This window comes from Python bivittatus, unplaced genomic scaffold, assembly GCF_059951505.1.
Source record: "Python bivittatus isolate LINGU-HERP-01145 unplaced genomic scaffold, Pbiv_v1 ctg000330_np1212, whole genome shotgun sequence".
Taxonomy (NCBI): Eukaryota; Metazoa; Chordata; class Lepidosauria; order Squamata; family Pythonidae; genus Python; species Python bivittatus.
Window position 1 is genome coordinate 50,551,361 of NW_028277058.1, and position 14,419 is coordinate 50,565,779.

At 40.4% G+C, this 14,419-nt stretch overlaps 1 protein-coding gene across 4 annotated transcripts in view; it reads right to left on the reverse strand.

The window, feature by feature from the left end:
* The window catches only part of ADA2 (adenosine deaminase 2), a 35,179-nt gene that overhangs the window by 9,890 nt on the left and 10,870 nt on the right, over positions 1-14,419 (reverse strand). For 3 of the 4 annotated variants that reach the window (XM_025174137.2, XM_025174135.2, XM_088141267.1), the window contains 5 exons: positions 13,952-14,163; positions 13,382-13,707; positions 12,250-12,472; positions 2,329-2,539; positions 1,686-1,813 (listed from right to left, as the gene is read on the reverse strand). In XM_025174137.2, the coding sequence (XP_025029905.2) occupies positions 1,686-1,813; positions 2,329-2,539; positions 12,250-12,472; positions 13,382-13,691 (872 nt within the window). In that variant the 5' untranslated portion in view covers positions 13,692-13,707; positions 13,952-14,163. The remainder of the gene's footprint in view (positions 1-1,685; positions 1,814-2,328; positions 2,540-12,249; positions 12,473-13,381; positions 13,708-13,951; positions 14,164-14,419) is intronic. The other variant, XM_025174136.2, reaches the window with a different exon arrangement.

The window sequence follows — 14,419 nt, forward strand, 5'->3', positions numbered from 1 at the left end:
CTGGAGCCGGCTCATGAGAGCAGACTGTTAAATTTTCTGGCATTTTGCAAGCTGGTTGACAGCAGAGGTGAGTCTCGACGCCTAGAGTGCCAATCTGCTGTTCCGCAGTTAGTGGTGCAGCAACCGTGGCAATGGAGTTGGCAGAGCCAATTCTTAAACATTTAGCAGCATGCCACTCTGTGGCATGCATGTTCACCTATGTTCCAAATCCCTTTTCCCCCTTTAATTGTTGCACATCCCCAATTCTTTTCTTGCAGAGAGCAGAAGCCAGCCCCAGTCTGAAAACAAGTACATGATTGAATAATATTTCTTAATTTAAAAAATTGCTTGACCTCCATCAAATATGGATACAATTCTGGCATTCATTGTCTGCTAACATCGTTTTATTTTTAATCTGCTGAGAGTTATCGGGACTATACTTGTGTACTAACGAATGCATTCACCCTGGGAGAGGTCTAACTCTTGTGTTTTTGGCCTTTCTAGACAGAAAACTCACCTGTGAGCTAAGATGTGGCTACATATTTAATCAGTCTCCCTTTTAATGAATGAAGATTTGGAACAAAATACTTAACTCACATCAGCCCTGCCAATGCTGGTACCCTTGCCATGTGTTAGACTATAAATCTCACAATACCTGAAGAGTTTTGAGGGTACCAGATTGGGGAAACATGCCAGAAAGGATTCCTTTTTACAGTGCCATGCATGTACTTCATGTCTGAAATTCTTCTACATGCTCATTGTGATATCAAGCTCAATTAGGATTGGCTTGGAATAAGCCAAGTTATTCCTCCCTGCTATTACAACATATGTTAGGTTAATCCATCTGAAGATTCAGAACTCATTATATCCCAACCTCAGAGGTGACAAGGTTCAATCCTACCTGAGCCACGTACCCATGAACTGTCAAGCCCCTTCCCTTTAACGTTCCCCCACAAGCCCACAAATTCCATCACTTTTAGCTCTCTTTGTATCAGTTGATCTAGTTCAGTGCTTCTCAACCTTGGCAACTTTAAGATGCGTGGACTTCAACTCCCAGAATTGTGGGAGTTGAAGTCCATGCATCTTAAAGTTGCCAAGGTTGAGAAGCACTGATCTAGTTTCTACTCCATGGCCGTAAGAAGTAGCTTGGAGGGAAGGAAGGAGACCGGTAGGCCTTAAACTTTTGTGCAGAAAAGAGCTATGGTAGGGATGGGGAATTAGTGGTAACTCTAGTGTTGCCAAATTTCCCTTGCCATTGGCCATGACGACATGGGTGCAGCTCTGCAATTCAGCCATGTCTGGAGGGCCACAAGGTCTCCACCCCTGAATTATGGATTCACAATGCTCACCCCCTTTCTGACCCTAGTGGGAGCCGGGAGAGAACACATCTCTAGATAATCATATGATAGACAGCTATAAAGAGAATGCTGGGGTTTTTAGTCATTACTTAAGGATGGTTTTATTTTTAAAAAAATGAAGATGGTTTTATTTTTGCTAGTTAATATTGATTATGTGCCATCAAGTTGATGTCAGCTCTTAGCAAACACACAGATTTTTTTCCCAGGAGGATCTATCTTCAAGCTGGTCCTTCAGGTCTTTCAATGCCACTATAATTGTGCCCTTCCACCTTGCTAATTAATATTAGTTTCTTAAATTCAAATGTATGGGCCTGTCCCTGCTGACAAAGCTACCTAGACATCCCTTACCGATGTGTTGTATATATAATTTTTGCACCCACAAAATCAGGGTGATCCTTTACAAATTGTTTAGCCACTTCTTCATAAGCTGCCACAGACCAAAATTTATCATGCAGACTTCCATCCAGCTCATACACCTGTGGGCAAAACAAGAATACACAAAAGTTTAAAACACGTGAAAAAAAGCTTTCACAGGAAAGCCACAGAAAACCCCTTGCTTATAGAGATCACCAGGAGGCAGCACGTGACCAATTTCATTGTAAATATGGACTCATTGGATGCATGTAGCCAACTCTTACTCTGTGGGGTTGAAACCACAGAATAAGATCTATGTCCGACGAGTCCCAGTATAGGCAAAACCAGTTATGTACTGCCTCCTGGAAGTAAAGGCACCACACAGGAAATACACATTTCCCCTGCTCCCAGAGGCTGGTGAATACGTGATGTAAGAGCCATCTCTCTCTCTTTCTCTCTCTCTCTCTCTCTCTCTCTCTGGTAGTTTCTGAATTTTGATAATCATATGTGAAAAGAGTACAACATTTTTTTTCTCAATTCTGCCAGAAGCATCCAAGCAGTACCTTTTCGAAGGAGGAGGGAGGAAGGAGGAGGAGGAGGAGGAGGAGGAGGAGGAGGAGGAAAAAAACTGCATTACCTGTGGCAGCAGAACTCTGAGCTCAACATACTGCACATTATCTTCATAGAGTTCCAGCAGCCCTTGATAGAAGTAGGATTTGAACACAGGTGCATAATTAATAATGCCAGAAGCAGCGTTGAAGATAATTTCAAATTTGTTCCAAATGAAAGCTTGAGTCAGGTAGGTCTCCTCTGGAGTATCTGTTACTAGCGTTAGGTTCCTCAGCAAACTGGGGAGGGGGAAAGAAAGGCATAGTGGCAATTTAACAATGTGCATAAGAAGTTTGTCTCTATGGCCTGACTTGACAAATAATCGTAATATCTCGTGTTCTTGGATACCAGCTCACGATCAAGTATGTTTTTAGATATTCCACAGATCAGTTTCTTGCCCCGTCATTTTTTTAACATTACTTATTTTATACATGCATACTTAACAAAACAATCTTTAAACTTAAAAAAAACAAGTTTAGAAAGAAGACAACCCCAAACAAACTAAAAATACAAACTAAGAAAGAAAGATGAAGGGGAAAAAACTACTTTAAATTTTATTCTTATCAATAGTCACTGGCTTACTAATGAATACACTACTATAATATAATCAGTACAAAATATTATTGTAAAATATCACACCTCTGCCACAGTAACACATTTTACTGCATCTTTTATTAGTAGAAAATATTGTCTTTTCCAAAGAGATAAATCACACATTTCTGACGACCATTCCTTGACATCTGGAATAATACCACATTTCCATATTCTCAATATGATTCTTTTAGCTCCCCTTCTTGCACCCTCAAGAAGCATATGTATTCTTAACGAAATGCCACAAATTCCAGTGGACATTTCACACAAGTGAGCTTCAGCTGTTATGGTTAAGATGCTGCTATATGCATAACTGTTCAGAATAATAAATGTCATTCTCTTTTGTCAGACTTGTTTTCAGTATAAAGCAGTGTTTCTCAACTGTGGCAACTTTAAGATGCGTGGACTTCAACTCCCAGAATTCCCAGCCAGCAATTCTGGGAGTTGAAGTCCACGCATCTTAAAGTTCCCAAGGTTGAGAAACACTGGTATAGAGGATGAACATATAGACTGAATTCTTTCATCCCACTACGCCATGGTTTCTTAACTATATTTTAGTGAATTAACCACAATTACTAGATTTGCCATAACCTGTAAACCATGGCTAACTAACCAGGATATGCTAAACCAAAACTGAACTAACCACATAACAGCTTGAATGTGTCATGTGAATTTAGCTCTCTAAAAGAGAGAAGCCAGGCTGGTGCAATGATTAAGCTGCTGGACTAGAAACTGGAAGACTGTGAGCTCTAGTCTTCCCTTAGGTACAGAAGTCAGCTGGGTGACTCTGAGCCAGTCACCCTCTCTCAGCCCAACCCACCTTACAAGGTTGTTGTTGTGGGGAAAACAGAAGGGAACTTTATGTATGCTGCCCTGAGTTGTAAAAAAAAATTAAAATTAAAAATTAAAGGTGGGATATAAATCTAATTTAATAATAAATAAAAGTTAATATGGATGTAGGTTTTCACTTGAATCCTGTAATTGCTTATTCTTGCTGACGAATCTGGCTTCCCTTCTAAAAGGTGCTCAGTAAAAGATGATGCTGGAACCTGACCCAACTTCTTACAGGGCAAAGATAAAGATTCTCTTGAGCTGAGCACGACTCCTGGTGTTTACTTTGGCACATCCCTGTTGTTCTCCTGCAAAAATGCAAAAAGGAATATGTCTTTTTTTTTTTTAACTTCCCAGTGCAGCTTACAGCCCTGGCATTCCCTGGTAGTCTCCAATCCAAACACTAACCAGATCCAATCCAATTTATCTTTTCAAGATAATGCTATTGTGATCCTTATTAATTAAAAGAAAAAAATGGGAAGATATACAGCCCTCGATATTCTCTCATGAGCCATTTTGGAGGCAGCTCAGTGTGGAAGAATTAGACTTCCTAAGCACTCTGTGCTGAATGTTGGGTCAGCTTAAGACCATCTAGGCTCTGTGCTGTTCAGCTTATTTATCAATGACTTGGATGAGGGCAGAGGAAATACGATTATCAAATTTGGAAAGGTAGGATAAGATAGATGGGAATAGTATCAAGACTCAGGAGGATCTTGACAAGCTGGAACAATAGGCAGAAACTAGCAAGATGAAAAGTCCTTCATTTGGATAGGAAAAGCATGATTATAGGACATGGGATACCATACTGGACAAGAAGACGTTTAACCAAGGTATTTTGGTGGAGCACAAGTTGAATATGAGCCAACAGTGGGATGTAGCTGCAAACAGTAAATGCCATCCTAGGCCGCATCAATGTAAGTACAGTGTCAGGATCACGAGAAATCATTGTTCCACTCCATTCTGCATACGTCAGAGAGTACCTAGAACATTGTGTCTAGTTCTGGGCACTGGACTATGTCCAAAGAAGAACACCCATAATGACAAATGGCCTGGAAAGAAGAGATTATGAAGAAAGGTTAGAAACACTGGGTATGCTTAACCTGGAGAGGAAAAGACTCAGAAAGGCACGGTAGTTGTTCTCAAGGATCTTAAGGGCTGTCATGCTGAAGATGGGGCAGAACCCATTCCACATGAATAACTGGCCACAATCATATCTCGGGTCCAAAGGAGAACATGAGAAACCAAAGAAAAGATGATGAAATTGCACAAAAGTAGACTCGGATGCTGATTTGTTCCTGCTGCTAACAATTATATTGCTACTACAATTATAGAGAGGTAAGAGAGAAGACAGCACATTCAGAGAAACCACAAGATTTGCTCAAACGGAGAACTGTGCTACTAAAAATAGAACACCAGAAGAAACATTTGGCCAGAAATAAGACTTATTCATAGGCCATACTGCAGCAGCTAACATGCTCAGGATCCTGTTGGTACCAAGTCAGCAGGAAGCCCACTTATGATGGGAATCCCAGATCAAGCATTTCTGCCCTTCTCATGGGAAGCCTCAGACAGACATTACGCAGAAGGCACCAACCCACTTAATCCAGGGGCTGCTTCTCCCTCACATGGTTAATTCTTCCTTCGCAAGAATTAGCATCTCATGAGATTAGCATCAGGGTGTAAAAATGCAGATAGTGCTAATGTCTGCTGGCTCTGAGGGGTTGTGGGGAGAGCTTCCTTCTTTTTAGGAAATTGAGCAGAAGGAATAAGGGGAAAGCTGCTTTTTGAAAGCTGCCTGTGAAACATTCAGTACAATCTGGCAACTGGGTTAGCTTACATTTTGGATTCACATAATACATAATGAACCATAAACTGGAGAAATAGGCTAGATTCATACAGCACATCATGTCACAAAAATATATGGAAGGTCAACCCTAACCAAGCTTCAAACAATGTGCAAATGTTTCCACTAGCTCTTCAACTAACTTGGTTGTGCCATTAAATGTACCACATTTGTTTAACTCCAGTTTCTGTCTTGATACTTAGCAATTAAAGAGAAGAAGAACGTCCTGAATATATTAGCTGTCAGCCCAATGGGCTGCCACATGACGTGGTGAGTTCTCTTGTAGGTCTTCAGATAAAGCAGTGTTTCTCAACCTGCTGGCTGAGGAAATCTGGGAGTTGAATCCACACACCTTATAGTTGCCAAGGTTGAGAAACACTGAGATGGAGGCTGGATGATCTGTCAGAGCTGCTGGAGTGGACCTTGCACTGGGTAGGCAACTGGACTGGATGACCTCTAAGATCCCTTCTAACCTTATGATTCTATTACCCAAAATGAGCTTGAATACTGAGCAATTTCTACCACTCATAAATGTTTGCTCCAAATAAATGTTTTGTTAACAATGTCAGTGTTCAATTTTCATCAGTACTCTTGCATTTTCTTTTTTGGGATGAGTAATTCCAGCTTATTTGATCATAAGAATGTGCCAGTCAAGTGTCTTTTGACTTATATCACACCCCCAAGGGAATAACATGCAAATATGCTCATTGTATGCAGTAAAAAATGCAAATCAAGTTTGGCTCATGCTGTTTTTCCATCCCAGCCCTTCATAATAAACCAGGGTCTCACCCAGGGCCCAGACCACATTCCTTCACTATGACAACTGTGACCATGTCCTACAAGTAGTTCACGTTTGCTTTCCTAATCAGAGCCTAAGCAATGAAAAGTACACAAAATGATACAAGCAAGGCCTAGATTGAATTCCTACATCATCTCTGCCATCATCATCATCATCATCATCATCATCATCACCATCATCACCATCATCATCATCCATGCTCCTACAGCTTGCAAGAGATAGCACTACAAATTATCATAAACTGAGGTGGCGGTGGATCTGATCAACAGATGGAATGGGTTAGCTCCAAATGGAGTCACTTTGCCACACATTTAATGGGCCAGCTTCTGTTTCCCTTCCTAAGGAGTCCTCCGCTATGCTCTCAAAAGCACATAAGGTTTCATTCCCTTATTAAGTGGGATGGGGGGACTAGATTAAAAGAGTGGGGAAGGAAGCTAAAAATCCAGCAGCCCTAATTCGCTCAGGGTTTGTTTTGTTTTTTAAGTGTCCACCAGTCAAGGAATTCAAAGTTAAGGTTTCCACAGCAACGTTAACTCTGCCCTCTTGCGCATGACAATGGGGGTCTTTCGTTACATTAGCAGACAAAAGATTGGGCAATGCAAGAAACAATCCGTAAACAATGCAACATAATAGAAAGGAAATGAACCATAGCACACACAGCAGCATTTGCTACTAGTTTATATGTGGTAGTAACTGCCATTTCAGGTCTATTCTGAGAAGAATTGCTTATGTAGTGACATAGCAAACATCACCCTAGAAACCAAGAATGAATGAAGTGCAGAGAGGCGTTTTTTACAAAGTTATCTGAAGTACAAGAGCCAAAGAATGGCAGAGTGGCAATTTTAAAAGACGGACAGCAGGGAGATATTACAAAGATCTGGCAAAAAAGGAAGCGAACCCTAAACTACAGTTGTTTTTTAAAAAATTTACACAAGTTTTGGGCAGCTTGCTAATATTTACTCAAAATAAGTCCTGCTATGTCTAAGTCCTACTAAGATATAGTGTAGAATTGCAATTTTAGGACTGATGTGTGCCAAGTATGGTAGTACTGCCATTAACATTTTAACCTCAGCAAAATTTTGTTCTTGCAGATTCAAGCTGCTTCCCCTCAGAAAAGAGAAAGTGTCTCTGAGATAAAATGAGCCAAACAGATATGAGGAATGTTTTATTCCTTCACAGCATGTTTACTATGGATAAGAAAATGGATGGAGAAATTTTAAGACATGCAAAACCTGGCAGAAAGGGAGTGGATCGTAGATGGCTTGTTGTAAGGAATTCTTGTTTGTTAAAAGAAGCAAAATTGGCTGTGTGTAAGAGCAAGAGAGTTGGAAATGTCAGGAGAAACATAAAAGTAAGTTGAATGCAGTGGGAATGGGGTACTTAAGAAGTGTGTGTGGTAAAACAAAAAGAGATAGGGTCAAGAATGAATGGGTGCAGAATGAAGGTGAACACAAAAGTGAGTGATCAGTGTGAAAGGAGTATGTTGATATGGTTTGGCCATATAGAAAGAATGAATGAGAACTGAATTGCAAAACAAATATATAAAGGAGGAGTGAATGGGTCAAGAGGAAGGAGAATCAGAATTGTGGCTGGATGGAGTTGGTGAGATCTTCAACAGGAGAGAAACTTGAAGAATAGAAGGCAATGTTTAAAGTGTACAGAATGAAATCAAGGATGGGATGGTTTGCAAAGATAAGAAAGCATGGAGAGGGGGAATTAATGTTCCTATAAATTAGATTTAACTGTATTTCCTTTCCTTTTTCTTATCTCATGCCTTTCATTCCCTTTGCTTACTATTTATTATTCCCTCTCTGTGTTTTGGATTAAGTTACTTATCCAAAAAAGGGAATTGCATGATAGATAGGTATATATGAATGTAAATTGACATTTGCTGGACTGAATAAATTGGGTACCCTTGCTTGATTTGAACCAATGTGAAGCACTTGCCATAGGCAGCAGATTCTGGGGAAGGGAGAACACACCATTTTCCCATCTGCAACTTTCATCTCTTGTAACTGAATGCAAAATGCATATTGATGTAACAATGGGTCTCTCTCTCTCTTTTATTCCTATCCTGCAATAACATTGGATTTCACTGGGATATAGTGAACTATCTGGAGAAATCATACTTAAGGAACAAAACACAGTTGCAAGAACCTGCTTGTACAGACCCATCAAAGGAAAAGATACTGAGGTCATATTTGCAAAACCCAAGGGAATGGTGCTTAATTCTGACTCAGAGGATAAGCCCCCCTTCTACCTAAAGATAGAATAGAATAGAATAGAATAGAATAGAATAGAATAGAATAGAATAGAATAGAATAGAATAGAATAGAATAGAATAGAATAGAATAGAATAGAATAGAATAGAATAGAACCCTTCTATATAAAGATACAAAGAGTGGGTAGCTGGAATGCTAGACTGCAAACTCTTCTAAGAGTAACACTGACTTATAAACTATTACTCATGGGAAGTCCATCTGATTGGTTAACCATAAAGCTGAGGTGGCCAATTTTTGGAAGCTAGCTGCAGGAGTTTAAAAAATGGCAGCTGAAGGCTACAGTGTGTGGGATTATAATACAATGACATCATATTGTATGAGTAGGCAGGAATGGGGTTTTTGCATGTTTGGGTGGGTGATGATTTTAACTTTTTTTTCAGCTATGTTAAATCTACTTAAAGACTTAATTTTTTGTTCCTTTTGAAAACAGAGGGAAAATATACCACTGTGAATTAGCAGTTTGCCATCAAATGTAATGGTCCAACTTCTGTGAATTCTAGAAGGTGCCAAAAGGAAACTCAAGGGCCATATGCATTCTGGAGGACACATGTTGTCCACCCTATTCATAAGTCAAGCAGCTGAGATTCTACAGGCAAAAGCATGAAAGACTTCCATTTGCAGCAGATTAGCATTGGAACAAAGTTAAACAAAGTCTAGCTAAATCAACATTTACATTTTGGTTATCCAGCCCTGGATCCCTGGACCACTTCCTGCTTGTATTTTTGCCTCTTAATTCATCAAGCAATAAACTCCTGAGCTACCTGTGCTTACCATTCATAAACAGTAGATACTGCCTCTAAGTTAGCTGGTTTATCCAAACTGTAGACCATAATGAGGTTTATGTCAATATGACTTTATAAATTACCCTATGATTAAAGTCACCATAAGAAGCATCCTATGCGGAAAAACTGTGCATTGATCCAGAAAGCAGCTTTGGCACAGAAAATACAGGAGTGGTTCATTATAAAGAGCCAAAAGTTTAATCTCACTCTACAAGCACTAGAAAGAGGGGGTTTTTTCCTTGCGGAAGGAGAAATATAAATTTGGGTGCTGTCGTTCACTCATTCTTTTCATATAAGGGGAAGAAAATCTTTTATTTGGAGCTTGACACCTTCATAGCCCCTACCTTCCAAGCCCACATTGTAGGAGGGAAGAACACTGTTGAATCAAGAGACTGGAGTTACCAATTTTTGGAGACAACAGGAATTCCCAGTGGGTTGCTATGTGGTGAACAGTGTAAATCGAGTAATCTCCTCTGGCCAGGTCTGGCTGGGGTGATAGAGTTATAGAGATAAAAAGACCATTTAGGTCACCTAAACAGTGCAGGAATCCAAATTAAACTACCTCCATCAGATTGTTACCTAGCTTCTACTTAAAGATGCTGGTGAAGGGAACCTACCACTTCTCTAGGTAACTGGTACTACTGTTGAAGTAATGCTCCATTAGAACATATTCCTAACATTTAACCCGAATTTCCCTTTCTGAAACCTAAGGCCATTATTCTGTGTTGTGTATTCTGGGAAGGGTCTTCTGTATGTTACCCAGAAGTGCTATTATCACCTTTTCTCCATGCTTGAACTTACCCAATTCCATCAATCTTCAGTTTCTGTGAGTAGTCAATCTTAAAATAAGATGCCTTGATCTGGTCACAGAACTCAAAGAGGAGTTTGACTAATGCAGAATATAGATTATTCAATAACACCATGTGGATCTTGGAGTGAGGCCTGAAGCTGGCATGGCAGGACAGTCATCAAAACATGGTGCAGATGCCTTCCACATCCAAGGTTGAGAAACAAGCAGCAAAAAATCCATTCCCACATATTAAATAAGCATTAGATTTAACCATGGGGCTGTTATTGAGGGCTTAACTGCTTGATTTTGTAGGAGCTGATCTTCTTCATTATTAGGTTTTCTAGTATCTGCAGTAAAGCAACATATCTATCCCAGCAGCCTTGTCCTTGATTCCTCTGTTGTTAGCCCCAGAGTGCTGGTTCAGTTTCTAGAGACAGATTTACTGCCATGCCCTGAGTGAAGCTCCATTATGCATAATACAGGTAGTCCTTGCTTAACGACCATTTGTTCAGCAACCGTTCAAAGTTACGACAGTGCTGAATGAAGGGACTCACAACCTGTACCCAAAGTTACGGTGATCTGGGCCTGTGGCAATTGGTTGCCAAGTGCCCTGCAATCATGTGATAGCCATTTGCAATCTTTCCTGCTGCCTGCCGGGAAAGTCAGTGGGGAAGCTGGCCGGGAAGGTTGCAAGCGGCTGCTGCCTGCGAAGAGGACTCCCTCTTGTCTCCGAGGACTGGCTGAAAAAGCTCCATGTCCAAATCCAGACAGGATTTTGGCACAGGGCATTTTCAGGCAGTCCCCAAAGCTCCATCCGCTAAACACCCATGCATGTGGGGGCATTTAGTGCACAGAGCTTTGGGGCCTGCCTGCAACAGCTTTGTCCCGAAAATCCAAGCAGGATTTTAAACCACAGAGAATGGGGGAGGGAACAGGTGGGAGAGGGAGTGAGGGGGTGCATGGGAGGGTCAAGTCAGGATGTGATGCAAGTTGGGTGCGTGAGGGCCTCAGAACCGCTTGGATTTTCAGCCCCAGAGTGGAAAATCCAAGCAGTTCTGAGGCCCTCGTGCACCTGATCTGACCCTCCCATGCACCCCTACGCATCCTCTCGCTCCCTCCCCCAACCATCAGCGCCTGGGGCTTGCAACTTCCTGCCGGCTTCCCCACTGACTTGATTGTTGAAAGTTGTCTCACCTAACAACCAGGGCATTCCTTAACAACAGCAACCAGGACTGCTGGGATTGTGGTCACTAAGCAATGCAGTCACATGATGTTTTGCCTAACGACTGCATCACTTAGTAACAGTCCCAATTGTGGTCATTAGATGAGGACTACCTGTACTGCCTTATATTGAGAAAATAAAAAACTAAAAGTCTGATTCGTACAAGTAGCTATACTGAGTCAGAACAGTAATTTATCTAGTCCGGTAATGTTGATCCTGAATGGCAATGACTACCTAGAATTTTAGAAAGATAATCTGGAGATACCAGGGTCTGAACCTGTAACCTCCTTCATGTAAAGTATGTGCTTGAGCTGCAAGATATGTATCTATAAAGAAGTGCTGGTTGAATTCTCTGTCTTCAGTCATTAATGCACTAAGAAGCTTCAGGTGGATGATAAATATATTGTCTTATCAACCATTCCATCTCCACATTCTTAATGTAGGGTCATAGTAAGGATGATGTAAGGCATCCTGAATAATTAGAGAACACACTGTATAAATGTTTAAGTATTATTAGAACGACTTCAACAAGTTTGCTCCACTGAAGCACCGTGTTGGGTTCTTGATTAAAAGATAAAGGAAGAGGCTCTGATGGAATAAACATGCAGAACCAGTATTCCATCTTTAAAACTATCCAGCAATAAGCCAGCCTTCCTCAATCTGCTGCATTTCAAATGGAAGCCTCATAGCTACAAATTCTGGGAGTTGCAGTCCTAGTATATCTGGAAGATCCCATGTTGGGGAAGGAAGAGGCAACATACCGTAATTGTGTAATTTGCTTGTAACTAATCAGAAATACTTTCACCCACCTCTTATCAAATTCAGCCACATCCTCCAGAATCTTGCGGTAGGTCTCTAGCAATATCCACTCAGAGCAAGGAGGCACATTTGTAGGAGGAGAAGGACTTGAAAACTTGAATTGAACAGTCCACTTAGGGCAGAAGCAGATGTAACAGTCAGGCATGTAACTAGCGTTGTATACCAGCCAGTCAACACTCAGGATAGCATAGTCATGCACATGTAAAAGGCCACCTGTGGGTAAGGAAGAGGCAAGTGGAACAAAGGGAAACAAGACCATGGCTTGAATTGCTTCGCTGGAACAATGAAACTATCTATACTGCAGTGCAATATAGCGATCTGACCAGTGTTGGTGATGAAACCTATAACTGACTAGCCGAATTGTCTCAAACAGTAGAAAGCTAGGAAGAAGGATCCTGTTTAAAGATAAATTGGCCCTGTACAAGGCTAGATTGAAATGGTAAACACAAACCCTTAGCCAATCATTTAGTGCAAAGGCTCCAATGCTTGGACTGTACCTTGTCCAGAAGACTCCTTCTTTAGCAAACAAAGGTTTTCTTTGTTTAAAATTAGCAGTACTTGCATTTTTAACTATAGACAGTGAACTATAGTCCACCCATCTTAAAGTTGCTGAGGTTGAAGAACCCTGCTGTAAAAGGTGGGCAGTTAAAGGAGCACAGAAGAAAAAGGAAACTTATAACTGTTAAATATTGTCACTTTCACTTATTACTATGCCATTATCACTTATGAATATAATTAGGCACAGATGAGTAGATTAGTTGTACATATTAGGGTTAACACGATAGAAGTATATGTCTTATATAATAAACTAATGTTGTGTAAATATCAAAGAAAAGCATTCAGCCTTTTGGTCTGTGGTTTGTACCTTAACTGGAACCCTCTCACAAGCTGGGAAAATAATGTTAGCTAAAGCTGCTGATTTTGTAAAAAAAAAAAAAAAAGTTGGCTAATTTTGAAAGCAAAAGCTCTATAGCTGAAAAGAAGCAGATTATCTATAATACTCATCCTTTTTCTTCATAGAGTTTCTTTCAGTCCTCCATGAGCAACAATATAACCAACCAGTTTATCCACTTAGCACAAAACTCATGGAGATGCTAGGGGAGACCAGGTTGGAATCATTACCTTTGGGCATGTCTTTTAAGATGCTGAACACAGCACTTTGTTCAATGAGACCTTTAGCCTTGAAGAAATGCATGGCAGGTGGAAACAGCCCAGTTTCCATAGCTTTAATTACTTCAGTTTCTTTGAGGCACATGAGCTTGTCATTGACATGTTCTTCCTGCGGTCCTAGGATAAGGTTGCCACCTGTACGCCGGGCATTCTCCTTCTCAAATAGCATGTCCCGTTTATTCAATAGGATGCTTACACATAGGGAAACCCAACTGAAAATGAGGATCCCCTGACCTCTGATTCTTTGAGCAACCATATTCATTGCTAAAGGAGCACACCTAGAAAACATAGACACAAATGCAAACAATTTTTTAAAAAATCTAAATTATCTTCAGCATAGGAAACAATTGGAAAAGTCCAGGAGATTTCCTTTTAAAAATATGTTCTCCACTTGAAACTGAATGATTTAAGTTTAAATTTAAAGATTTAAATATTAATTTAAGAATTCAAGAGTTTCTCCAAGAGATTTTTCAGCCCAAATCATAGCTTGCCCCTTCTAACAAAGGGTAGTAAAAAGCTCACCTGGAGACACTCCAACAATTTACTTACTGATGATTTTTCCTTTCTTGTACTTGGCAAAAGCTCTTTCACAAGCTAAAAGTCAAAGCCTCTCAAGAGTACACAGGTAGGTCTGGCTGGTGCTTTGAAACTATTCCTCCAACACAGAACAATCTAGAGACGTCAACAGTTCCAATTCCTTTACTGCTTCAGCCAGACCACAGAATTCCATATCACTGTTTAAACAAAGGAGGAAACCATGAAAAAGATTATGACCCACAGAAAAAGTAGAATTTTCATGCTCACTTAAGCAAAAATTAATATTATTCACTATGATTTATTTGGAAGTAAACATGCACAGAACTGGGTCACATAGGCTTTTATGGATCACAACCTCTCTACTATGTCAGCTACGTCAGCATTAGCACTTTATGCACCTTTGTCCCAATCCAGCACAAGGACTCTTGATACAATGGTCATCTAACTTCTCTG